Source organism: Notamacropus eugenii, chromosome 3 (genome assembly GCF_028372415.1).
Source record: "Notamacropus eugenii isolate mMacEug1 chromosome 3, mMacEug1.pri_v2, whole genome shotgun sequence".
Lineage (NCBI taxonomy): Eukaryota > Metazoa > Chordata > Mammalia > Diprotodontia > Macropodidae > Notamacropus > Notamacropus eugenii.
In genome coordinates, this window is record NC_092874.1 from 281,684,506 (window position 1) to 281,712,146 (window position 27,641).

The window sequence follows — 27,641 nt, forward strand, 5'->3', positions numbered from 1 at the left end:
TGAACTCGAGTCCTCTCATTCCAGTTTCAGCACTCTATTCACTGGACTATATCCCATCCAAAAATAATGTTTTGGATGGAGTACAGCAAATTCATCTTAACTGCATACCCATTTGGCCAAACCATCACATAGGAACATAGATATGGAGCTGAAAGGTATCTCAGAAGCCATCTAGGCTAATCTCCTTATTTCATAGATGAAGAAGTAGAAGCTTAAGGTTACAGAGGTAGTAAATATCTGAAGAGGGATTTGAACCCAGGTTTGGCCAATAAGGCTACTCCAGGTAGCACTGGGCTGTGCCAGTGAATACATCTCCATGACATGTGCCACTGGAATCATCCTAGAGTTTCAGGATAGCTTTATGGTGGGATCATCCATCATCAGGGACGGAAGGGTCTAAGAGATGCCCTAATCACCATCAGGAGCATTTGAATCCAAATGGAATTAACAGAGAACTGGCCAAGGCAAATCTTTATCTTTTAGGTTAAGTGGAAAGTTTTCCCTAATTGAGCCAGGGAGGTAAGCTGCAGAGGGCTCAGCTACAACTTGCCCTGTAGTCATGGAAACCACCAGATGCCTCGATGCCGGTCATCAGTCTTGAAAATTTACCTGTATATGTGACTCATAGTCTTCTGCTGAATATCACCAATTCCCCACCTCCCCAAATAACAACAATAATAATATCAGGCTGTTGTAATAAAGAAGGTATATATATATGCGGGACTGATAGCCCCCAAATTTCGAGGTAACTGATGGATTTGGGTAGATACAACCTAGTTAGGTTTCGATTAGTGCCAATAATGAATGTTGTGTAACTAGAATTCCATATTTCCTTTAGGCTGGAATCAATGACCATACCTTACACAATAACAACTTCGAATGGTACAAACTGGAAGAAACACAGTCACTTCATGGGATTCACTAGTTTCACTAATTGGGACCTAACGGCATTTCCTTCTTTTTTCCATCTTGCCTGATCCTCAGAAGGTGACATTTTATTTTAAGAACTGAGTGAGCAGGCAGAGCAATACTATGGACTTTGGTGATTAAATGCTTTAACTATTCAATCTTAGCATGGCAATTTTTTTTCTGTAAAAGACTCTTCTAGGAAGAGAGGGAGAAAGGAAGGAGAGGAGAGAATGGAGAAAGGCATATGGGAGAGAGAAGGACGGAATAGTAGCTTAAGTGTGTTCATCGTTTGTTGCCAAAGAAGACCATGCCATCAGAGAAATGGTGACATGACTTGCACTTGACTTTATTTTGAGTGAGGGAGGGCTGTGCAGGTTACCAGCCTCACTTCTTCTCTAGAGCTATCTGAATCCAGTGACCAGATATTCATCAGGATGACTGGAGATGATCCAGGATGAGGCAATTAGGGTTAAGTGACTTGCCCAAGGTCACACAGCTAGTGAGTGTCAAGTATCTGAGGTGAGATTTGAACTCAGGTCATCCTGGCTCCTGTACTGGTGCTCTATCCACTGCACCATCTAGCCGCCAATAATAACATATAGAAAAGGGAGGGATGGAGGAATGTAAGAAATGTGGAGAGAGAGTAAAAGAGAAGGAAGCTGAAAGGCAGGTGAAAGGGGGACTAAGGAAGGAAGGGGAAATGTTGAAGATCAGCATTGTTGGACTTCAGATAAAAAAAAAAATAAAGAAAACTCAACCCAAATCATTCCCCAGGGAACATGCGGTATTGATTACTTAAATATGAAACATAGTGACTTACAAAAGCTTTATAATCACACGACTGGAAGATGAGTTTCTCCGGATGATGCTGCCAGTACTGGACAGGGGTTGAGGCCGTGGCTTCATTGGGCGGTCTCAAAGTAATGGAGGGCTCTCCCCAGTCTCCTGTCTGAAAATCACATTTATTCTCAAGGTAACATAAGCAGTAGGCAACGTCAAAGCACTTTTTCTCTGTCTAGAACTTCAGTTCCTTCTGTCCATGCACTACATACATGCACACTGTGGTGGTGTGTAGGCATACAGATTCTATGTTGCAAATTGACTGCATATCTATGACTAACATTCCATGTTCCCAATGTTTCATTAACTTGGAGGTGCAAGTGGCAAGTGATTTCTAGCTTTAGAATATAAAACGGAAAGCTTTGAAATAAAATTTCAAAATCTGATCAGTTAAGTAATTAAGAAACTAAAACATTGAAACAGAAAATGAAGACATACAAAGATGATAAACTAAGTCTACCAACAGAAAAAAAAATTTAGTGTTGGAAAGCGTTTTCTAGTTGAATATATCATAAAATTTATTTCACAATGTGTTTACATCCAGGATGCTTATGTTCCATAATCGTCAAGCCCCCTTGTTTGATACTGACTGTCAATCATTTGACATCTCTGGAGGCAAGGTGCTGCTTAAGACAAGTAACTAAACAAATTTTAAAAGAGAAGTGACATGAAAGGGTGACAGCTAACATCCCACCTCTGAATCCAACTCCATTAAAGTCATAACCCTTTTGAGGCTCTCTTGATGGGCATAATTGCTTCCCCTTAGAAGACCTTAAAGCACAAATAACATTTAAAATGTCAAAGGCCACCTTTGGCCCACTTAAGCATATACTCCAATGTGAGAAACTGAATTGGCAGTTAAAGGCATATGGCTCTCTCTTGATATTTCCAGTGTAGATGCTTACCCGCCCCCTCCCTGCCTCCCACCGCCGAGCACACGTGCATTCCATCACCGCATCACCACCCTGTTCTGTGCATTTACCTGTTACCGTAATTGACCAGTGAAATAATCTGCCAATTCAAAGGCCCAGGTGGGTGTTTCTTCTTGAGTGTGTCTCTGTGGGTGGGCAACAGCATTCCTACTGATAATTGTACATTCTTCCCCGGTGGAGATGTTGCCTGTTTTGTCTTTTATTTACTTATTTGTTTTTTTCTTTTTCCTGCTTAGATGGGCATAACTAAGACTAAGTCTTTGAAGGAAGACTAGGAAATGGTAAGCTTTTTAAACAAAATAGGACGAGATGTGGGTTCTGGAATCTGATTTCTTCCTTTCTCCCGTACTAGAAAAAATAATCCTAACTCTCTAGGGGGTGAAGGCCAAAAGCCCTTGGGAAGCCAGTGAGAGAGAGCAAGACCCTAAAACTCCTGGGCTTCCGAATGAAATAAAGCTTTGGTGAGGCAACAGCTGGAGCGGGGAAACAAAATGGTTCCCCAGTACAAAGTCCTGGCAGGGAATAAAAACAGCCTTTATCGCAGCTTGTAAGTTTGTGCTTGGGGACAAATGATTCTCTTTTCAAGGTTTTTGTTTTCCTGAGGGAAGACCGTAGCCTCCTTGAGGATGAGTGTCTAATTTGTCTTTGTGCCTCCCTCCACAGGGGCTGGCACAGTGCCTTATGAGTGAGTGGAAGGATCCCCATCTATGTTTGTCTTAAAGGGTGTTCTGGCACCATCACCATGATGTGGGAGTCTACTGCTAGGTAGGGTACTGCTAAGTTCCTTAAATTCTTCCCCGGGACATTGCCAGGGGTGGAAAGGGGCCAGGCAAACACACAGCCTCTGCTTCTGGAAAACCCTGGCTCATCCTGAAGTCCCCAAAGAAGGTGACTGTCATTCTATGGAGACTGAGTCATGCACTTTGCCAAATGGGTGGGATCTCCCAACAGGCCTAGCATTGAAGGGCTTTATTTATTTGGAAAAATTCTGCATACATTAAAAATAATCCTAGTTCAGTTGCTCTCTTGCCTACCTCCTGGAGGCTTTCCCCTCCACCAGATTGCCAGTTTCTGTCTTCTGTTGCTTCTTCTCTTTTACTTTCTGTTATCTATTTAAATCATCCCCTACTCCTTTCATTTCTGCTCTGATTTCCTATTTTCTATCTGCCAATATCTTGAAGACTTTCTTCCTACTGTTATTCATTTAGGGATTATGTTTTCTGACTCATTCCGATTGGTTCTGATTCTGTAAGTTTCCTTACTTTTACTCCTTGCATTGTGGTTAAGTGACTTGCCCAAGGTCACACAGGTAGTAAGTGTCTGAGGTCAAATTTGAACTCAGGTCCTCCTGACTCTAGGGCTGGTGCTCTATCTACTGCACCACCTAAGCTGTCCCATTCCTTTCCTTTTTGATGTGGGTTTTTTTTTTCTGTTTGGAAAAGACATTAATGAATGACCACAGTAATCTGCTGTTTTATAAACTCTGACATCTTCCCTGCAGAATCTTTCCCTCTCATCTTGTCTTCATAGATCATTATCACTTGTGAAACCTTCTGCCTGATCCACTTGGTTGGAAGCCACTGCCCCAGAAACTGGATAGATTTGAGATCACTGACCAAAATCTCGTTGGATAGATGAATAGTGGCCTTTGAATGATGAGAACTCCTGGTTCTTAGAACGTGACCCAAATGATTCGAAAACCCAGGGTTCCCAAGATGGCCAATCGCCGCCCCTCTCCCAAACCCTCCCTACAGCCCCAGCATGGCCCACAAGTATAGTACAATACTACAAAGATAATACAACACTGTCACACAACAACAGAAGTTTGCACACCACTCTGTCAAATGATACAAAAGGGAGATCCAGGGAATTCAGTTATATGGCTATAGAGCAACCCCAGACTCAATTGATGCATTTTTCTCAAACCAAGCACCCGCTTCAGATTGCAGCTTTACTGGTGGTACAGGAGAGCTGGGGAGAATCCTCTCTCCCTTGCACAAACCCAGTCAGTCACAGCAGGGGCCAGGGCTGGGGTCAGGGGTGTCGGTCGGAGAATGCGGAGGGAATTCCAGGGGATTTGGGTACATTAGTATATGAAACATGCAAAGATGCAAACCCATGGTGCTAATTTTTTTAGTTAGCCCAGGCACTTTCAGGGGAGCTGGAATCAGAGGGAATCCCCCCACACAAAACAGAATTGCAGCCAAACATGGTTCAAAATGAGGACGGACGTCATGAACATGAGCAATAGCAGCCACGTGGGTACTAGCAAGCACCGCCTTCTAGGGCACATCCTCATGGAAACCACCTCAGTCTAGTAGATGGGTATTTGGAAAAACCAAATTGAGAAACCAGACCACTAATGTAAGGCACTTTTTGGGTAGGTTCCCCTGTGGCTGCTCTAGAAATCACAAAAAACCCCAACTGCTCATTATGGCTTTAAATCAGAGAGGACTCCCACCTAGGAACTTTGTGATAAAAACAGAGATCAGTGGATCCTGAGGATGAGAACTGGGAGGGACCTAAGAAGTTGCCTAATACAACCATTTCATTGGACAGAGGAGGAGATTGACATCTTAGAGGTGAAGGGACTTATCCAAAGTCATGAGGGCAGTAAGTGGCAGAGCTGAGACTGGAACCAGGTCTTTTGCCTCTGAGTGCATGCTTCCTACCATACCAGGAGAAAGGAATGGCCTTTTTATCTGTGGTGGCAAGGGAGATGATGAGTGAGAAAAAGAGGAGAGGAGAGGGGGAAGGAGGAGAGAGAACACATTTCTTTGTGTTCCTGAAATTGTGCTCCATCCCAGAGGTTTAAAAATTCCCCCACAGGGTCTGAATTTGCACTTCTGGAAATAGAAACTTAAATTTTGTCAGACTGCGCTATTTTCAGAAGTATGTATTCAACTGAGTAAAAAGAAAAAGAAAATGAGGTTGCTTAAGATAGAATTCATAGAAGAGAAATTTATTTTTTCCTAGAAATTCATCATCTTTTTTTTTTAAATGACCCTACCTCTAAGAATACCCAGAAGCCTTTTTTCTTTTCGATGTGGATTCTCTTTCTCTCTCTCTGTCTTTCTCTCACTCTTGTTAATTTGCTACAGATTGTATGGTTCCAACCATTGGATCCAGCTGAAGCACTGGTTTTATGTATTTTGCCCTTAGGTCTGAGAGAACCATCACCTCTCTCTTCAGGAGAAGAGGAGAGTGGTCTGTCCCCAAAGTGCAAGGTCACAATTTTGTCCAGAGTCTCCAAAAGCCTGGAGGTTGTCTTCAAGAAGTAAGGAACTGCGAGAGCAAAGTCAGCCTAGAAGTGACTCTTGGGACTCTTGGAAATCTGAAATTTGTGAAGCGCTGATCAACAGTAGGTGTGAAGAGAATTATAGCAACACACCTTATGGAAAGTCAGCATTCTCTGAAGTGTTGAAAACCAAAAAAGAATCCAAGTCCTTCAGTACATGTTTTTGTAAGCTCTCCCTTTGGGAAAAAATGTTAATGGAAAGCAAAACCAAAATGAAGTCCAGAAAGTCTCAATACTAAAAACAGGGTGTTCTTAGCCCAGATTAGTATGTTTATAAGTCATGATCCCCTTTCATGGAGATATAACTGGGGCAGCCAATATTTACTTAAAATTACAAGAGTTGGTTAGCATCTGGCCTGTATTTATCACCCTATTCTTTTACAAGGGACTGAATAGTTTTTACAGACCTCTACAATGTTAGAAGGTCTCCTGGCTAATTATACATAATGGTGGAATGGAAGCTTCCTGAGGACATGGTTTGTTTGTCGCCCTTTTGTCTTTGAATATCCAGCCCTTAGTACAGTGATTGACTCATAATGGTATTTACTAAACATTTGTTGATTAATAGTGAGTAAAATAGTTCTCATGAGACTATGTGGATTTAAAAGGGCTTTGGCCAGACAAACCTATCTGCTTCAGTTTGTACCAGTGGGTCAATAGTGATGTAGCAAAATAGGGCATGTCTTATAGCACGGAGGTGTTGAACTCCCATAGCCATAAGACACCTGCAAAACTCCTGAGTGTGGCTAGAACCAGATCAAAATGTAACTGGGAAATATTTCACAAAATAAATAAAAATACAGTGTAGCATGTTGCTTACTCTGACTCTTCATGACCTCTTATGGGGTTTTCTTGACAAAGATACTGGAATGAAGGCAAACAGAAGTTAAGTGACTTGCCTAAGGTCACATAGTGAGTATCAGGTTAAATTTGAACTCAAGCCTTCCTTACTCCAGGAAGTTCTTCTATCCACTGAGACACCTATCCAGCTGCCTCACATTACAGCATAGATAATGAGAATTTGTAGTTTTCTAAGTCAATATGCAGCTTTGTTCCTATTGAGTTTGACACAGCTATATGCCTTTTTTTTTTTTTTATTATTCAGACCTGTTTCTTTGGATACAGAGGGGCAAGAGGAAGGAATAAGCATTTAATAAATGCCTATTATGGACCTGGCACTACAGTAGGTGCTTTACAAATACTATCTCATTTGGTTTATCTTATCCCAGTAGGGATAAGGGACCCTGGTAGGGATAATTCTTTCTAGCAATGCAGGTCAGCAAAGTATTGTCTGCATTGAGAGATAAAGTGACTTGGCCAGGGCCACACAGCCAGTATGGGTCAGAGCTGGGATTTGAAGTCACTTTCCCTGTCTCTGAGGTCAGTAGTGACAGCCTCTTATGCTATGTAGTTGTTTAAGCTCCTTCTCTTTGTTTTTATACAGAGCTGTGGAGCTGTTTTTCCAAGGTCATTTAAACATACTGAAGGAAATCGATAAAAGAGGGAGAACCTAGCCTTAACAAGGCCCTATATGAAATGAAAAATGGTGGCCTCCTAAAATGATAGGAAGATTTAATGTAAGCCATACAGCTCAACAAGTATTCACAGGGTTCTTCTTATTGTACCAACTGTCAGAGATAAAAAGATGCGAAAGCTGTGACTAGCCTTGCATTATATAATTCAGTCCTCAGCTTTCTTCATACCTGCTGTGGGTAAATGTAAAAGCCGGCTGCCAGGCCCACAAGCAGGCAGAAATGCAGTCTAGTTCTTTGTAGAAAGGAATCACAGGCAGATGGTCTTTATATTCCAATTCCCTCATTTTATAGATGGGGAAACTGAGGCCCAGGGAAGTAAAAAGCCAGGGTTTGAACTTCAAACAGAGTGATATTTCTCCTGCACAATTATGACTCTGTATCCATACCTATGAAAGGTAGCTTAATTACTCTATGTTGTAGAATCTAAAATAAATTATGGGATGAAAAATCTTACTTAGTTTTCTCTCTCTCAAAAAAGCCAAATTATTATTAAAATTATCATTTTGAAATCTTATTCTAAATGCAAAGTGAAATTGAACTGGGAGAACATTTTGTATATTCTAAGCTTCACATTCTCAGAGTTAAAGAAGTTATATAATGATGGCTGCAAGTAATTAAAAACCATAATTGTGTATTAACTTTTCTTAATGAAAAAGAAAAGCAGGGTGTCTCCAAAGCCTTATCAACACCTTTCTTTGTTAGGATTTAATTGATTTTTGTTTCTGTAGAAGCTTTTCAGTCTTTCTTCCCTGGTTGGTTTTGCCCACCACTCCTTGTCTCTCACCTGGCCCATCGTCAGTTAACCCATTTATTCCTGGCTTGCTATAAAAGGTAACAGAGCTTAATCCTCATAGAACATTTTCACAGGAACTACAGTTTTAAGGATTTTGCTTTCAACGTATCTAATAAATCTAGGTTGTTGATCAAGCTATATAAATGTACACGAGATATACAGGATGGTATTTATTTTGGGCATCCCTTGGGACTTCAAAGAATGCTCTGTCTGGAGCTGCATATTTACTTAGATGTATTCTCATGTATACTGTGTAAATATAAGAAAGTGTATCTCACAGATTCTCCAATATATAGGCTCTCAAGCTAAAACATCATTTAGCAGTTTGGGGGCCACAGATTTAGAGCTGGAAGGGACTTTAGAGTTTATTGAGTCCAACTCCCTCATTTTACAGATAAGGAAACGGAGGCCCAGAGAAGATAAGTGACTTGCTCTGTGTCACACAGCTAGTAAATGTCTAAGTGTAAAGTCCTCCTGACTCCAAGACCACAGCTCTCTACTATACTATACCCCCCCGTTGGTGCTTTCCCCATCCACATTATTTTGTAATTACTTTGTTTAGATCTGTGTATATAATCTCCCCAGCCTTCTCCTGCCCCCCAAAAATGAAGGTAAGCTACTTGAGAGCACGAATTATTTCTTTGCTTTTTCTTTTTCTTTTCTTGTCTTTGTATCCTCAGATGCTTAATAAGTATTAATGGAATGGGATGTAGCAGAATTCCCAGTATGACCCAGTCTTATAAGACTAAAGCTTAAATTTAAAAGCTTTCCATACTTCATTTAAGTTTTGAAGGGATTCCTGAAGTAACTGTACAGACACCATTCTCTTGTTTGTATCGCAATACCAGGCAACAATCATATGCTAGCTGCAAGGACATTACAGATCCCACAAGCCAATCTCTTTCCCATCTGAAAAAACCATGCACTGAAAAAACTCATTGTCTTTTCAATATAGCACACTGAGAGAGGGCCTCCCTCGGTAAGTAAATGCAGATTAGTGATTCTCAACCAGGATACTGAGGTAGCCAGAGGGTGCAAACTTCCTCCAGATGGCAAATCTACTCATTCCATACTTCAAGGACCAATAATTTCATTGTTTCAGGTACTCCTTTCCTTGACACTCCTCACTGGCCTTTCGTGCCTTAGTAAAATTTATGAGTTGCGATGGCCAGAAAAAAATTCATAGAATCATAGATTTAGAGTTAAAAGAAACTTGGAGACCATTTGGTTTGCCTCATTTTTTACTGATGAGGAAACAGGCCCAGAAAGTAACTTGCCCAAAGTCAAATGGATAGTATGGATAGAGGCAGTATTTGAACTTGGGTCTTCTGACTGTCTCTAGAGCCAGCGCTCTTCCTAGTGTGGATATCCAAACTCCTGGTGATGACCCTTCTGACTTTGGCCAGGCTGGCCTTTGGACAATAGTCCACTTGCCAGGGTTGGATTCAGTGCCTTCTTGGATTATTGGGATCCACTAAGTCCTTCCACTCCATTGCGAAAGAGAAGGCATTGCCTAGAGGAGGGCCATAGTGGAATTCTTTAATAAAAGTCCTCTGCAGAAAAAATTAGAAGAATTTAAAAATATTTTTAATTAAAATGGAAAGAATGAACAATGTTTGACTTTTTCCAAATAAAAAGGAACTTTCCCATACTATGAGAAGGTGAGTTGAAAAAATTCTAATGTTAAGTATTTTGAAGCAGAATAAGTAGAAATTTCACATCAGTCAAAGGCACTGTCAAATGAGAAAGGTTGAGAATTACTGTTTAGCTAGGAATTGGCACCTCTGTGGCATATTTTTCTGCTCTTAAACAAACTGCATGAAATTCATACAGGTTGTCATGCAAATCATACTATGATTAGGCTAGCTATAAGCAAAGAACATAGACCTCTGCACTAGGGCATATCAGACACAAGGGTGGTGGGGAAAAGGACCTCATGGAGAGGGAAATAAAGAGTACAAGAAGGGGGGACAAATGGACATATTAGTTTAGTTTTTCTACCTTCCCTGCAAAAACAAGTCAACGTAGACATCAGGAATAAAGAAAAAGACTGACATGGCAAGGATGGGGGGAATTGGGGGAGTGACCGAAGACTTTAAAAGCTGATTATACTCTGACTCCAGACATGTTTTTTCCACACCGACGAATCACGAGGCATGATAAATGAAGGCACAGACAGAGAACCTCAGATATCAGGGGACATTACAAACCATCTGGCACTTTCAGGACATAGCACCTGTTGATAACTGCTCACAACACTTGGCAAGACATCACACGGTGCAAATTGATAAAGAGAACATAACTGTTCATTGTCTTACATTATGAACCTGATGGATCGCTGAGAATGGAAATCCTGCATTCTGGTTGGTCCATATTTCACAGACAGACGACTGCTGATATAAACAGAAAACTATATCTTATCTTGAAAATACTTCAACATCAACAACTGCCCAAGTGGACTCCAAGAGTATGCAAGGAAAATCAACAGAATGGTAAAGAATAACATTAAAAAAACCCAAACTTGTAAATGTTTTACAGTTTTTTGAGTTTTAGTCATGTATTTCAAAGTAATTTCTTTGCTAATGAAATTGATTTTTGACTGGTTGATTACATTTCAAGCTAAGGAAAAAAAAACATGATCCTACCAGAGGGTAACAAAATTAGTACCAAAATTTAATATGATTTGAAGCATATAAAAAAAGCCAACCACTATCATTAGCAATGGAGAAACAGTAGAAGTTTTCTCAATAGAAATAGGTAAAAAAGGGATGTCTCTTGCAATCTGCTATTATTTAACATAGTTATAGAAATACTGAGAGAGAAGTTAAAGTCACAAACATCAGCAAAGAGGAGATGTAGCCCTATTTAAGGTAATTAGAAAACTTCAGAGAATCAACAAAAAACTCTAACAGATGATTAAAATAAATTTTTAAAAATAATGAGCATTTCTATGTAGCACTGACAAAAACCAGGAGGAAAATATTGTGCAAGAAATTCACTGCAAAGGGAAAGGATGTTTCTTTCTGGATGCTACTGTTTCTTCTTGTTGAAGACAGAAGAATTTACCTCCCCAACTGAAATTTTTTCATGCCCCTCTCCTTCTATGCCCCATTTAACGTTGGTTTTTCCCTTTCCTTGAAGCCTTCAGGAAACCATCATAAAGATAAAAACTTTTTATTGATCTGTCTTCAATGACTGATCACAAGACAAAAAAAATAGGAAGATTTTCCTATTGGTTATTGTTCTATTTTGGAAACATATAGTATAACTCTCCCATTAGAGCAACCTAAGGAAAAACAAAGTGGTCTCTAGAGCTTCAAAGCCCACTCAGTGGTTCAAGGATAATGTGTGTGTGTGTGTGTGTGTGTGTGTGTGTGTGTGTGTGTGTGTGTGTGTGTGTGACAGAGAGGTTGGGGAGGGGTAGTTGGGAATGGGAAGAATTCTCATTCTCGGTCATATTGATTATAAGATCATGAATTTGAAGCCAGAAAGAACCTTAGAAGTCATTAAATCTATACCATGTTCTTTCACAGATAAGGAAACAAAGGCCCAGAGAGGTGATTTACCCAGAATGACACAGTTTGGTGACTCTGTAAGAGAGACAATTATAACTCAGGTCTTCCAGACTCCAAATCTAGTATGCTGTTTAGTGTACCACACTGCCTAGGCTTCGCACGAGAGCTGGCCTTTGATTTCCATGTCATCAAATCAAGCTGACAGCATCCCATTATCATCTCACTATATACTAGTGCCCTCACACACCAACCCAAACCAAACCCACACTGCAGGGAGATGGCTGAAAAAAACCAACAATCTGACCTTTCATTTGCATCTTTACCAATTTTATCATTAAAAAAAGACCTCTTGAAATCCTAAAACATGGATGAGAAGAAGCTTCATAGTTTTCGAGCAACTAAAAATCTGCTAAGCATCATAACAATCCGCAGCCTTCCTGAGCAGACACGGCAACGAGAGGCATGATGAGAGAGGAGTCATATAATCACGACATCCAGAGAGCTGGCAGAAAATAGTAGTCAAAGACTGCATCTAAGTGAAGTGACACTAAAAACAAGGGCCAGAGCCATCACATCTGTGTTACCCCATCACCTTTCGCAGTCTGTAATCTGAATGGCTTGCTGAGCAACAGGTTCACATTTCTGAAACTGGCAAAACAGATCAGTTTCCTGGTAATTGTACAAAAGGCCCTTCCAGATGAGCTTCTGAGCAGTACTGACCTTCCATTCTCAATGATTTCCTTCTAAACTTTATGTTCTTTCCTTGGTTGGGAGAGATTTTCCCTTTGTGTTTTTCCATCCTCCAGTGAGTTGCCTCCTGGATCTGCAAAGCCTCTGGCAGTGGTTAATTCTAATTCTCATCAGCTGTCTGAGATGAAATGAGTAGGCATCACTGGAAGTTTCATTTTAAATGGAAAAAAGCATTCTTTTGAAATATCTTTGATGCGATGCATCATCTTTTCTCCACAAAATCCTAATCTAATTCATATAAATTGTACCTCCTTTATATCATAGAACTATGGAAGTGGAAAGGGCCACAGAAAAAAACAACCCAACAATTAATCCCATCTCATTTCATTAATGAGGAAACTGAGGTCTACAATGTATAAGTGACCTGCCCAAAATCATACCATTAATGACAGAGTTGGGACTAGAGTCGATCCATGTAAAATGGAGCGGTGACATAAGCATGTGAATCTGTATAGATGTGTCAATACTTTGCATGAGCATGAGCCAATTTGTCTTATCGTTTCTCTCTCCTTGATCTCATATATCCAACCAGATGCAAACTCCTACTGATGCTTTCTCCACTACATCTCTTGCACTCATTCCTTTTCTCTCTATTTTAAGGTTACTACTTTAGTCCAGGCTCTGATCACCTCTTTTTCAGACCAGTGGTGTCAAATTTAAATAGAAATAGGGCCAGAGAGTCATACATAAGGATCTCTGCAGGCCACATATTGATTTCATTTTAAAATGCAATATTACATATATTTTATTACACTATTTCCCAATTATGTCTTATTTTGGTTCAGGCCAGCCTTGGGAGTCTGTGTTTGACACCTCTGATTTAGACTATTGTGATAGCTTCCTAATTGGCCTCTTTCAGGTTGTTTTCCACAGAGCCATCATGTTACTCTCCTGCTGAATAAACTTCAATGGCTCCCTGTTCTTTCCTCTGTTTGGCATTTAAAGCTCTTACTTATAACTCAGCCCCAACCTACTTTTCCAAACCAATTACAAACTACTTCTCATGTCCTACAATCCAGACAAATTGGTTTTCTCACTGTTCCTTATACCTGATGCTCTATCTCCCATCTCTGTGCCTCTGCATAGGCAGTCCCCTATGCCTGGCATGCTCTGCCTCTTCACTTCTGGCTTCTGAATGACTGGTTTAAAACTGAACTTGTGAGCCTCCTTCTACAAAAAGCCCTTCTTGCACCTCCTTGTTGCTAGTGCTTTCCCATCCCCCAAAGATCTATATTTCTTTTGCATATATTTCATTTATATCTACATATGTACATTTTATCTCCCCGATAAGCTTTTTGAGTTAGCTAATTCAATCAGCTAGCATTTATGAAGCACCTACTATGTGCCAGGTACTGGGTACAGGAACTGTTTCATGTCTATTTTCTGTCTCTAGTGCTTGAGGCATATTAGGTGCTTGAGAAACTTGTAAAATGAATGATTATAGTATGAGATAGATGCCTGAGTCTTCGAGAAGTGAAGGGACTTGCTTAGGCTCTCACCATTAGTAAGGGACAATGGGGAGAGTTGAACCCAGGTCTTCCAGACTCCAGAGAGGAGGAGAAAAGGCAGTTAATGACTTCATTATGAGATAATCTTGGTGAAGTGCTCAGCAGAGTACCTGACATATAGTAGGTGCTTAATAAATGCTTCTTCCCTTCCCTCTCCTTTTCTCTCTCCTCCCCACTTTCTTTTCCTTCCCAGTTCCATTTTGTTCCCTTCCCTTCCCAATAAAGCAGGAAATAAAAAACAGATTGCTTACTAACTTGAAGTGACTATCCCACTAGGTAAATCAGCAATATCAATATTTTACTATGTTTGAAATATGCCTAAATGCTTACTGTCCGAGATCAATGATCTGAAGCTGTCGGACCCAGAGGTATTGGGGAAGGCCTGCCACAGAGCTCATGTCTATCCCACATCCAAATCTATACTTTTGCTTTAATGGATCTCATTGGTATGGGTACAACCCTATGAAAACAATAACCGCCTTCTAATGATACACAACCAAGCAGCCAACCCCTGGCAATCTTTCAGATGCAGTTTTGACAACCTTTGTGAAATGGTATTCAGTGTTCTAGGGTACCATTTTGTAAATCATGACTGCAGGGTATCAATTCAGAGCACAAGTGATGATTTAGGCTCATTTCAAAAGCAGTAAAGCTTCAATAATGTCAAATAACTAGTTGGATGGTCAGCCTGAATGGAACCTGGGATTTAAAAACATTTTTTAGAAGCTACATTATTATTATTTTTGGGTAAGATGGTTAAGTTTAAAGATCATGTAATCTAGACTATTACTGTTACAGATAGAGAAACTGAGACTCAGATAAGTGAGGTTACTTAAGGACAGAGCTGGGGTGAGAGTCCTTGTCTAAAGATTTTTAAAAGTCCATACTTATGTTTTGCATAACTTTGCAAAGGCTTCATACTGTTTGCCTTCTTAATGGGTAGGGGAAGGGCTTAGACAGAGGGAGAGAATTTGAAACTCAGAATAAAAAAAGAATGTCAAATAAATGAAAAATACTAAATTTTTAAAAAAGAACTTAAAGTCCATATTTAACTGTCAGGCTCTCTCAGATTACCATGAGTAAATTTAGATAGTAATAAAACAATAATTTGCATTTCTGTAGTGTTTTAAGGTTTGCAGATTGGTTTCCTTTAGTGGAAGTTTCTCCCAATTGTACATTTATTTTATTTTTATTCTTTAGGTAGCTGAAGTGTTGCTGTATCCATATGCTACATACACTGTCTCTCAGTTGGAGGGTATGTGTGTGACATACATGTGTGTACATATACATACACACATTTAAAAACAAAATAGATATAAAGTGCACATAGGGAGATGCATGTGTATATTAACACACATATACACACATGTTGTTTCCTCCTTAGAATTAAGTTTTTTTAATTTTTTTTATTTTTAATGATATTTTATTTTCCCCCAATTATACTTAAAAATAATTTTTTTTTAACATCCATTGGTTTCTTTGTTTAAATTTTGAGTTCCAAACTCTATCCCTCCCTCTCTTCTCTCCCCTTTCTCTGAGATGGTAAGCAGTCTGATATAGGTTGTATGTAAATGTCAAACATTTCCATATAAGATATTTTGTGCAAGACTTGAAAAGAAGGAAGGAAGAAAAGAAGGGAAAAATAGCATGCTTTAGTCTATAGCAGAGAGCATCACCACCACCTTTTTTGGCTTGCTCCTTTATTAAATCTCAAATTCATGACAGATATCACTGTCAGGTTAGCAAGTACATTACTGGCACACAATCGTCAGAAAGTGAGCTTTCTTTTCACATGTATCACACCTGTGACAATCCTTAGCATCACTTAGAATTTTCTCTCTTCATTGATGTGAAAATTATAAAGTCTATATCCAGGAGAATATGGATTTGAGATTTCTGAAGCACATTTGATGCATAGAGATAGAATTAAGTTGTTTGAAGGGAGGCCCAAACTCCCCTTCTTCTTTCAATACCTAGCACAGTATCTGGCAGAGAGGAGGTACTGAACAAATGCTCGACCTCTGCTGTCCCTTTGGTCAGCAAACCTGTGCTGGCATCCACAAGGTACCAGGTCCATTGTGAGGGAGTGGGGAGATGGGAGGAGGAACAAGGCCCAGTCTCTCCCATCTGTCGATGTTTAGAGGATGGCTGGTGGCCATGTCAATTCCTGCTTCTTTTCCCACAGTCCCTGGCATTTTCTTCAAAGTGCTGCTGGGGAGGGCAAAGAGCTGGGATCAAGCTTGGTGGAACAGAGCATCACCACTCCAGCTGTCTGAGTTCAGTGGGTATTCTAAAGACTTTCAAAGAGTTAAAAGCTGACATTTTAATGGTGCTAGTACTTTACGCTTGACCTTTTCCATGAAGCTTTGCACGTCTTAAAGTAATGTATAAATGTTAGCTATTATGAGGGAGAGGGACTGGACTTGGAATTTCATTGCTATAGGAAACTCCCAGGTGAGGATGTTGTCTTTACCAATGCAGACCTGCATGTGCTCTGAAACTTAAGCATCACAGAGACTTACAGTAGGGACTGAGGGTTTAAGTGATCTGTCTAAGGTCACACAGTTCAGAAGCAGTACTAGACCCATGTCTTGTTGACTCCAAGGCAACTTTCTGTGAATGAATGAAAATGAATCACAAAGCATTTATGATGCACATACTATGGGCTAAGCACTATGCTAAATGTTGTATGCTTCCTTCCCTCCTGGCTTTGTTCAAGTTCCAGCTAAAATTCCACCTTCCAGAAGGAAGGCCTTTCTGATCCCTCATTTCTAGTACCTTCCTTCTGTTATTTCCAGTTTATTTCCAGTTTACCCAGTATATGTACAGCCTGTTTGACCATAGTTGTCTTCCTTATTAGACTGTGAGCTCTTCGAGAGCAGGAACTGTTTTTTACCTTTCTTTGTAACCTCAGGGCTTAGCACAGTGCCTGGTACATAGTAGACAGTACATTATTGTCTGATAAACAGAAAAAACAAGACAATTCCTGCCCTCCAGGAGCTCACATTTTAATTGGGTGGGGGGAAGGATAAGATGTAAAAGAAAATTCAGCTGTAGGACAGATGGCAGATCCCTCTAGTTTATACACCATGTTGCCTCTAAAGCTATTATTAAGAAAATAAGAATGAATGGAATTTTTAAGCAGGACACCATTAGAGTGGAAGTTTTCTGCCTTGATTTTACCCAGAAAAAAAACATATCCTTGCCTTTCCCTCCATCTTCCCATTGTCCTAATACTTGAACATTTCAGGTCATTGGCCAAATCCAGCAGAGAATTCAACAGTCCATGTTAAAAGTCTCAGTTTTAGAATTCAAGTTAAAAGAAAAATGAAAAGAGAAAAATTCTATCTCTTGAATGACAGCAACTTTAAAACAACAACCCACAGACTGGGTAAAATAGCCTCAAAGACAGAAAGAAAAGGTCATCCTTACAAAGATGCTGCCTTTTTCTCTTTGTTGCAAACTCCACGGTCTCTTGAGTAGAGACTCAGACAAGGTAAAGTCTCTCCAAGAGTGGAAAGTCACAGAACGAGCATGAGGACCAAAGGCCTTTCATTCATCTTGTCTTTCCAATGTGACAGGAGGGCTGGCCATATTCACGGAGGAACACTGAACCTTGGAGATCGAAACTGGCAGACCCACCCCTGTTTTCTTGTGAATGAAATTTCTTAGCCTGACTAGGAAACTGAGGACCATGTCTCTCCCTTCGAACTTGATAAGGGAGTTGCTTCTTCTTACTCTTGCCCTCCTGACTTGGGCTACACACCACAGGTGCTGATCCTAGGAAATGTGAGCCTTAGGAGATTTTTCCTGCCCTCTGTTTATATTGCCGTTCTCTGAAGGAGCCTCATTATGGTGTGGAAATGAAGGGCCTTGGAGACCATTGATTCCAATGCCTTCATTTTACAGGGAAGGAACCTGCGGTTCAAAGAGATGACTTGCCCACAGTTGCAGAGTTAATATTTGCCCAAGGCAGTATTTGAACCTAAGTCTTTCTGATGCCAAGTCTAATACTCTAATCTATTCCATCACCCAGCTGCCTCTAAAAATATAGGCACAGATATAGAATCATAGTTCTAGAGCAGACCTTAGAGGCTATTTTGTCCAACCCAATCATTTTACAGATGAAGAAACTGAGGCCCAGAGACTTTAAGTGATTTGTCAAAGGTCATAGCATCAGGAATGGGATTTGAACTCATTTCCTCTGACTCTGGAGTCAGGGCTTCTTCCACTGTACCACTCTTGAAAACTTTACTAAAGAAGCACAACTTCATCAGATACTCAACATGAACTCTCTTTGAGTACAGCCCTGGTAAAAGAATGTATGTATGTATGTATGTTGTCTTTGGATGAGCCTAGCTAAGTTCAGAAAGGTTCATTACTAGGTTGGCCACAAGGTGATGGATTTTTTGGTCACAGTAATTCCTGAAGGCCATCTATTAAATCATAGATGAATCAGAGGAATGTAGGCCTAGAGCTGGGAGAGAGTTCAGAGATCCTGCAGGCTACCTACAACCTTCTCCCCCATTTTACAAAGAAAGAAACTGTAGTAGAGACAATTTTTGTTCGAGTACCAATCACTTTAGATGGCCATTGATGTCCCTTCTAACTTAAGAGATTCTGTGATTCTGTAGATACTGGCACTCATCAAAACAAGCTCCATTAGATCTGTGATCTTATTGACATGGGATGAGAGGATCAGAGACTGAGAACTGGAAGGAAATTCAGAGGCCATATAGTCTAGCCTCTTTATTTTACAGAGGAGGAGAATGAGACAAAGAGAAGGTAAGTGATTTATCCAAGGTCATACAGGTTTTTAGTGGCAGAGATGGGACTTGAACCCAGGTCCTCTGACTCTCAAATCTAGTACTCTTTCTACTGTAGCACGCTATCTCTATGGTACTCTCATTCATCTTTTCTCCAAAGGAGGAAATCACAATGCCTCAGTGTCTGCCCATTATGTGTGACTCTTGCCTGCTCTGCCCTAAAGCCAATATGGTGGGGATCTTCCTTGTGTTCGCTTAAAATCCCACTGATACCAGTGGGCACATGTACAATATCCATCAGTGTCTTTTGCTCTCCCTATGTGAATGGCTCACTTTTTTTTTGGTTATTTTTTTTTTCTGAAGGAAAAACTTCAGACTCTTAATTAGCTTATATCTCTTGGAAGATAGGGCATGAGCTTAGTCCTTTGGGTTGTCTCCTGATACACCACAAGTTTAAGTTAAAAAAAGATGGGATTCTATTATTCTGGCATGGATAAACCATGTCCCAAGCACATTTCTTCTAGTACAGGGAAAGCACAGCCTTAGAGACTAGCTCCCCTTCATTTATAGAGATCATAGGCAGACTGAGCCTGCATCCTCACTCTGGCTGGAGTCAAAGGATCATCCCATAACTGCACAGGGAATATCTTTGTGGTGAAAAAATAGAGCAACTGATAACCTAAGCTCTCTATGTATAACCCCATTCTGACTAAGGTTGTCAGGATTCCTAGATGATGCGAAGCATTTGAAATGAGGTGGAATGATGCTGATTATTGACAACAAAGGCAGAAAGTAATTTTCCCTGCCAGCCCAGGTCTCTTCCAAGTTATTGAGACATACATGTCTCAGGGCAGCATGAGAGAAGGAATATTACAGTCATCAGAAAAGTAGCCAGTGGAGCCTTTATCTTAAGTGGTCTGGCTTTAGGAGAGACATCCTGGTGTAGTGGATAGAGGGGGCATCTTTAAGTCAGGAAGCCCTGGATTTGAATCCCACCTCTGAGATTTAGCATATGCTCATGGGGAAGCCCCTCTAAAGTGGCTGTGGTACCTGGAGACCCTACCTCTTGCAGATGTTTTGAGGTTCGAGTGAGATAATGGGTGTAAAGTGCTTTCTATATCTTAATGTGCTGTGTGAATGTCAGTTGTTACTATTATTGTTGGGAAGAAACTGGATCTTGTAGGTGACGATATTATCTGCCAAGTACTCTAAACCTTTAAGAAAATAAAATGTGATTTTTTTCCCCTCACACCTCAAACTATATTTAAACAGATGTATTAGGTATATGTCGAGAGGTTTCTTGGTGTAATGACTAGAGGACTGGTGCGGAGTTGGGAAGATACAGGTTCAAAGCCTGCCTCTAACAAACATGATCATAGATTTAGGATTAGAAAGGACATTAGAGACCATTGAGTCCAACTCCCTTATGTAAAGGATGACTTTGTTGACCTCAGATTCTTTATCTGTAAAATGGGGTAATAATAGGACCTACCTCCCCTTCATGTGCAGGAGGGGACGTCCTGTTGTCCCCTTCATGTGCAGAAGAGGATGTCCTGTTTACTCCCCAGCAGTAACACATAACGGTGGTTAAACACTATTGCGAAGTCACATGAGATATACATAATGTGATTTGTCATGTTTACAAAATGTTGTTTGAAGGGATTTGTATGTGTTATTTTGGGGAGGAGGTTATAAGATGCATCCTGGTTGTTGGAGCCTAGAAGAATGGAAATGCAAAATAACAGCTTTTGGAAAAAATTAAGTTTGTGGCAGCCTTACTAAGGTATGGGTTGCTTTGTCAATTATCTTGCCTAAAAAAAGAAAAGCTAAACTGTTGATTGGCAGTGAAAACAGCAACTCAAGGTATTTCAATAGAATGTAAGACCTTTGGAGGGCAGGGGTGGTCTCACCTTTGCACTTGAATCCTCAGCACCTAGCACTGCACCTGACACGTAGCAGTCCGAAATAAATGCTTGTTGATGGACTGACTGACTTCAGGCAGGTAATCCTAGAAGCCTAGCTCCAGAGTTGGAGGGACCTGAGAGATCATCTAGTCCAATGAAGAAAGGGAGGCCCAGAATGAACTGAACTGCCTAAGGTCACCAAGTGTCAAAGAGGAGATTCAAATTTCTCTCCCTCCTCCGGTCTTGAGCCAGTGCTCCTCCCCCACCCACCTCCTGGACCATGCTGCTTCCTTGGATTCCATGACTCTGTTGTATGGCACCTTGGAAATGCAAGAGCTGACCAGTGTTGGCTTAAGCACCGAGATTCACAATGCAACCTATAAGCACTTCACAGTTTGTCTCGACCTTCAGCCTTATTACTTCACAGTCCCAATGAGCACAAGGACCAAATAACCAAGAAGTGCTATTTATTAAAATTATCAATAAATTCTACTTGATGAAACCCACATATTGAATGGTAGTGAGAATCAGTATGGTGTACTGAACTTGGATTCAAAAAGGCTTGGATTTAGATCTAACATTTATCTAGTTGTGTGACCCTGGGGAAGTCACTTAATTCATCAGAGCCTCCAATAATGATAATAGCGCCTCCCTCATGGGTTAGGGTATTTATTTAAAGTGCTAACCCTGGGGTGTGAATGTTAATTATTATTCCTACTTCTCTTTTCCCCCTGATTTTTACTATCATATAGAATGCTGGATTTGTGGTTGAGAGAGGTGGGTCTAAGTTCTATTTGTGATCCTTCCCCCATGCCCCTTGGGTTATTGTGAAGGTGAACCATGGTGGTCCCTTCAAGTTCTAGACCCACGAGTCTATGATCTATGTGTCTGAAAGCAAACACATTCATTTCCTCCCTGGATGTCAGCATCTTCTTCATTTCGTCATTTTGAAAGATTCAGTGGCTCTTTTTGCCTCTTTGGAAAAATGCGCACTTCTTAGCCTGGCATTCAGGGTCTCACACAATTTGCTTTTCGTTTATCTTTCCAACCTCCCACCATATTGTGACTCTTCATGTTTACAAAGAGCTTTACACACATCTCATTTGATGATTCCCAAAGCTCTGTGATGTAGGTGCTATTTTTATCCTCACTTTAGAGATGAGGAAACTGAAGCTGAAAGGTCATGTGATTTCTCCAGAAAGTCATACTTGTAGTAAGTTTCTGAAGCAAGATGAGAACTCAGGTCTTCCTGATTCCAAGTCTAGCACTTGTCCACTATGATATTTAATTGCCTCTGCTCAGATGATTTCTAAAGCTCCTTTCAACTCTAAGATTCATTCAAAATCCAACCTCCATTGTGACTGTGGGGGATAAGGGAAGACAGAGAAGGAAGGAGAGGGAAAAGGGAAGAATTCTTGTGCCCCACAGTTAACAGGTTCACAAGAGTCTAGTTTCTGAGCCACTGATCAGAGAACTATTTGAGACCAGAATATGGCCCAGAGCCCTTCTCTAAAAAACTCCAAATGACTTGTCTTCAAGGAAGTGCAAAGAAATGATTTTTGATCTTGACTGTGATTTCATTAATTCGTGTGTGTGTGTGTGTGTATTTGTGCATTTACAACCAGTGGCAAAGGTAGGATCTGAACCCAGGACCTTTGCCTCCAAATCTAACACTCCTTCCACTGCACCCAATGACTCTGCCAATTGTCTCCAGCATAAGCAAGGTGAAAAATAAATAAAGGTATCTAAAATATAAAAGTGCTATTCATCTATTTATCTATCATCCATCTCTGTATATATACAAATATACATATACATAAACACATAAGTATATTTATATAAGTACAGATATACATACATACATATGACTTCATTTTAGCTTAACAAACTTGGTCCCCAAGCTCTCTGCCTATACCGCAGATATAGGACCAGAGTGCTCCTCTCTGTTATCATCAGAAGAACCTCATCAGCTTATAGTCTCTGATAAGCTGTCAAATCTGAGGCTGGTGATGGGAGAGTTTGCTGAGCTAGCTTATTCCAAACTTTCTGTTTTGTTATATATTGTTAGGCTTTGCCAGAGCATTGGAGGTTTCATCTTTGGAGCTGTATGAGAGGAGATTTTGAGGTCAATGGTTAAATTGGGTCTTTTAAAATAATACTTATGTGATGGAATTCAAAATGGAAAATGGCTTAAAAAATTGATGTGATGAAGTGTTCAGAAAATATTATTGGAACTGAACTCTCCTGTATTATTTCCCCATTTAGGATGTGAGCTCCTTGAAAGCTGGGCCATCTTGCTTTTCTCTGTGTATCACCATCACTTAGCATAATGTCTGGCACATGGTAAATACTTAATAAGGGGCAACTAGGTGACCTCATGATTATAGTATTGGATTTGGAGCCAGAAAGACCTGATGTCAAATCATCTCCCTCATATTTTAAGTAGCTATGTGATCATGGGTAAGTAACTTCTGTCTGCCTCAGTTTTCTCATATGTAAAATGGGGATAGTAATAGTACTTCTTCCCTGGGTAGTTGTGAGGATCAAATGGGTAATGTGTGTAAGGTATTTTGTAAACCTCAAAACTCTATATTATTACTAATACTTTCTCATTCTGTTATTTAAGTCAGCTCTGGGTGCCTGGGGAGTAGACAACATTTTCTGACGTGGGAGCCCCTACTCAAGAGAAGCACGAAAGGACAAGTTACTCCCTATGGACCTCCTGGCACCTTTTGGAAAAGGCCAACTGCATTTTTTTTAGCACCTAATAATTTAGTGTCCTATTTCAAACAAGCAGAAAGAGCCTTTAGAAAGAGCAAGAAAAACATTTTCTTTTCTTCTTCTGAACAGATGATCTCCCCTTTCTGCCACTTTTAAAAATTGACCAAGACTGCAAAATCACCTTGGCAACATCTTTTTTTTTTCTCCAAAATCCTCATAAGTTTGGATGTCTACTGGAAATTGTTTTAAGGCCCCTAAGCTTGAATCTGTTCTCTCTCTGCCTGTGATGGTCCTTTCACAAGGTCCCCTTGTGAACATATTTTCTATTGATATCCTCCATTACTCCAGTGAATTACAATCTCATCAATGTGGGCATTGACCCCATTAATGAGGATTGCAACCTCATCTCCCTGCCTACCCTTCCTGAGAGATTCTTGTCCATGTCCTTCCATAACTTTGCCAGAGGGGGTCCTCCCAATATGTTCAGGGACCTTCTTCATGATTTTCTATGGACACCAATAGAGTACATAGACTCTCATGAGGGATACCCACTGAAACAATGAAAAATACAAAATGGCAGCCCAATCCATATTGCTACAACTGAGATGATAATAAAAAAATTTATTACTATTTGTGTATTGAAAACAGTGAACTTTTCTACTAACAATATCATAGGATTATTTTGAGCAAAGTTTGGGAGGCAGTGGGAAGAACACTGATGTCAGAGGAAAGGAAGTGTACAACCTGCTTTATTACCTTATTACCTGAAGTGCAGATCTCACTTTGCCACTTCCTGACTCAATAAATGCCAGGGGCTCCCTATAGTTTCTAGGCTCAAATATGAATTCCTCTGTTTAGCCTTTCACAATATGGCCCCAGTGTATCATTACAGCCTTATTATAAATTACTTCCCTTGCCATATTCTATTCATTAAACCCAAATGTCTTTGTTTTTTTCACATAAGCCATTCTGTATCCCATCTTTGTGTCTGTACTAGTAATCCCCAAGCCTGGATTGCCTTCTTCACCCTCTCCTCAAAGATTCTCTCTTTTCCTTCAAGATATGCTGCAAGCACCACCAGTAGCACCAAACTCAAGTAGAGTCCACTGACCCAAAGGATAAGGGTCCCTGATAAGGATCCCTGCTGTCTGTATAAAGATTGAGAAAAACACATAGGGTTCACAAACCCATATATAAGGATCCCTGTTGTCTGCATAATGACTCAGAAAATCACATATTAACATTACTTATGTTCTATTGTATTTTTACTTTGTTATTTCCAAATGACATTTTAATTTTGTTCTGGCTATACTTCTTACTGGTTGCTTACACCTCACACCATGTGTTGTATAAAGTAACTCTTTCCTGATACTCCCAATTTCTGGTACCCCCTTTCTCAAACTAGCTATGAGTAGTATTTAACTCCTTTGTATTTGTTCGCTTTACATTTATGTCACAAATAGTTATATGTGTACTTTAAAAAATTTCCTGTTAGAATGAAACCTCTTTGGGAGTTGAAATGGATTCAGTCTTTGTATTTGTGTTCCAACTGTGTTCGGTTCACTTTATCTTTCTGGGCCTCAGTTTCCTCAATTGTGAAATGAGAACATGAGATTAGGTGACCTCTAAGATCCCTTCTAGCTCTATGATCTTGTGTCCCTGTAAGAGTTCTGCAAAAATTCAAGAAGCCCAGCTCCAGGAGGCAGTGCACTGGATGGAGCTCTAGATTTGGAGTCAGAGAGACATGAGTTAGAATCCTGCTTCCTAGCTGGGCAAGTGACTTCAACCCTCTCTGCCTCAAGTGTATTAATCTGCAAAATGGGAATGATAAAAGAGGGATATTGTGAGGCTCAAATGAGATAATATATGTTAAAGTACTTTGGAAACTTTAAAGTAAGAGAGTCTGTTAGTGGTCAGATAAATGACCTTTTCCCTAGCATTACCTTTTTCAGGGACAAAAAATGCAAAGAAAGTCCCCCCACCCCCCAAAGTAATCTTTATATGATCCACAGGACCAGGGTTCTTAAGAACCTTTAATACAGACTAGAACAGACTTGAATGATGAGAAAAAGGCACAACCCTTAGGATAATGGAAAGAACATTGGCTTTGGAGTCAGAATTTTTGTCATTCAGTTGTTTTTCAATCATTTCTGACTCTCTATGACCCCATTTAGGGTCAAAGATCCCAAAGTGGTTTATACAAGTAGTGTCTGAGGTCAGATTTGAACTTGGGGAGATGAGTCTTCCTGACCCCAGGTCTGGTGCTCTATCCACTATGGCACCACCTGGCTATCTAGATAGGAAACCATGAATTACAAATCCTATCTCTGAGACTTGATAGTAGTATAGTCACTGGCAAATCATCTGACTTATTTGAGCCTCAGTTTCCTTTTCTGAAAAAATGAGAATAATATATAATGCTTGTTTGTCGTGTCTATCTCAAAGGCTCTTAAAAAGACCATACACATGAGAAGCCTGCCAACTTGAAGGCACCATATGATAGTCACTTCTTATTCTACTGTTCCAGAATCTTGCTATCTAAATTGACACATCATCCAGGCAACTGATCCCATTCACTCTTCTTGTCATCAGCCTCAATCAGTCAGGCTCAGGGCAATGGATAGAGTGCTAGACCTGGGTTCAAACCCTTGTTACTTTTGGGACCTTCTCTGGACCTCAGTTTCCTCATCTGAAAAAGAGCAGGTTGGAATAGATGATGTTCTCTGAGGCTTCCTTCAGCTCTAAATTCCTGCTCCTATAATTTTAATCCTATACAATAGAGTGTTACATTCTTTGCCTTGAACGAGCGGCACGAATGTGTTAAAATTATAATCTCTTTTCTTATATTTAAGGAGACTATTTTGATTTTGTGAAAACACTAGCTAGATCAGGTGTTCTTAATTATGGGATCAGAGGGAATCTATGAACTCAAATAGGAAAAGATGACATCTTTCTTTTCACTAATCTCTAATTAAAATTTAGCATTTCTTTCAATTATTTAAAAACATGATTCTGAAAAAGAGTTCCTAGATTTTACCAGACTGGCAAAGGATCCATGTCGTGAAAATGGCTGAGGACCCCTGGTTCAGATAGTGTGTTTAATTGTCCTTCCTTGAGTCCAAACAAGAGGATCCCACAGCTGACTTATATAGGATATCACCATGGTCTAGGACTTAGGCGGTGGTAGTGGTAGTGTGGAGTTCCCAGCATGAAAACTCTTTTCACTTTTGTAGATCAGCAACTGGCCTCTAATTTAAATTTTTAGAGAATTACTTTGGGGTTAAAGGGACCTACCCATGGTCACATAACCAATATGTGTCTAGGGGCAGGACTCAGACTCTAGATCCATAGCATTCCATTACACTGTTTTATAATTCATATTGTCTACTTTATAATGTGATTCTAAAACTACCTAGTTAGGTCCTAAAATGACACATGCCTAGAAATGTAGCTGTGGTACATTTCACTAATTCAGTGACAAAGGACATTAATTTCCAAAGGGGATGACTGGTTTTGACATACCCCATGTATATTGAATACTTAGGAATTATTAGTCTTGATTTAGGCTAAAATAATGAAAATGCTTTGGAAAGCTGAAAGTTGGAAAGTTGAAAACACTAATACAGTACTATAATCATGATACTCTCTTAAGTAGGAGTACACGTTCAGTTTTTGGAGTGAAAACTGGGGTTGATTGTTTCTAAAAAACAGGCCTAATGAATTGAAGTTAAAATTCCAGGTCAGATAGGTTTTCAATGTGGCATCAGAGTTTACTCTTGAGATATTTTCACATGACTAAATTCAGTGATTTTAAAAGTACATTTATTACTATTACTAGGATGAAATGCAAATAATAATAGCACCTACCTCCCCAGAGTTGTGAGGATTCAATGAGTTTGTAATGTAAAGTGCTAGCATAAAGTGTCTCACACACAACCGATACTTGATAAATGCTAGTTTCCTTCCTTTCCCTATGACGTAAGCAAAGGGCAGTAGAAAGAGAGCTGGTTTTGGATGAAAATGATCTTGATTCAGATCCTTTCTAGACTTCCAAAGCTTCAACTGTCTGCACCCCTCAGAACTCAAGGACCATGCCCTATGGCTGCCATTTCAAATCCATTTCAGCTGTGGCTCAGAAGGCTATGAATTAAATGTGGTGGTTTTAGGACA

The 27,641-nt window shown here is 40.0% G+C and overlaps 1 protein-coding gene across 3 annotated transcripts in view; it reads right to left on the bottom strand.

The window, feature by feature from the left end:
* ANKS1B (ankyrin repeat and sterile alpha motif domain containing 1B) overlaps positions 1-27,641 on the bottom strand; it is a 1,189,006-nt gene that overhangs the window by 82,650 nt on the left and 1,078,715 nt on the right. For all 3 annotated transcript variants that reach the window (XM_072655667.1, XM_072655669.1, XM_072655668.1), the window contains one exon: positions 1,730-1,858. In XM_072655667.1, the coding sequence (XP_072511768.1) occupies positions 1,730-1,858 (129 nt within the window). The remainder of the gene's footprint in view (positions 1-1,729; positions 1,859-27,641) is intronic.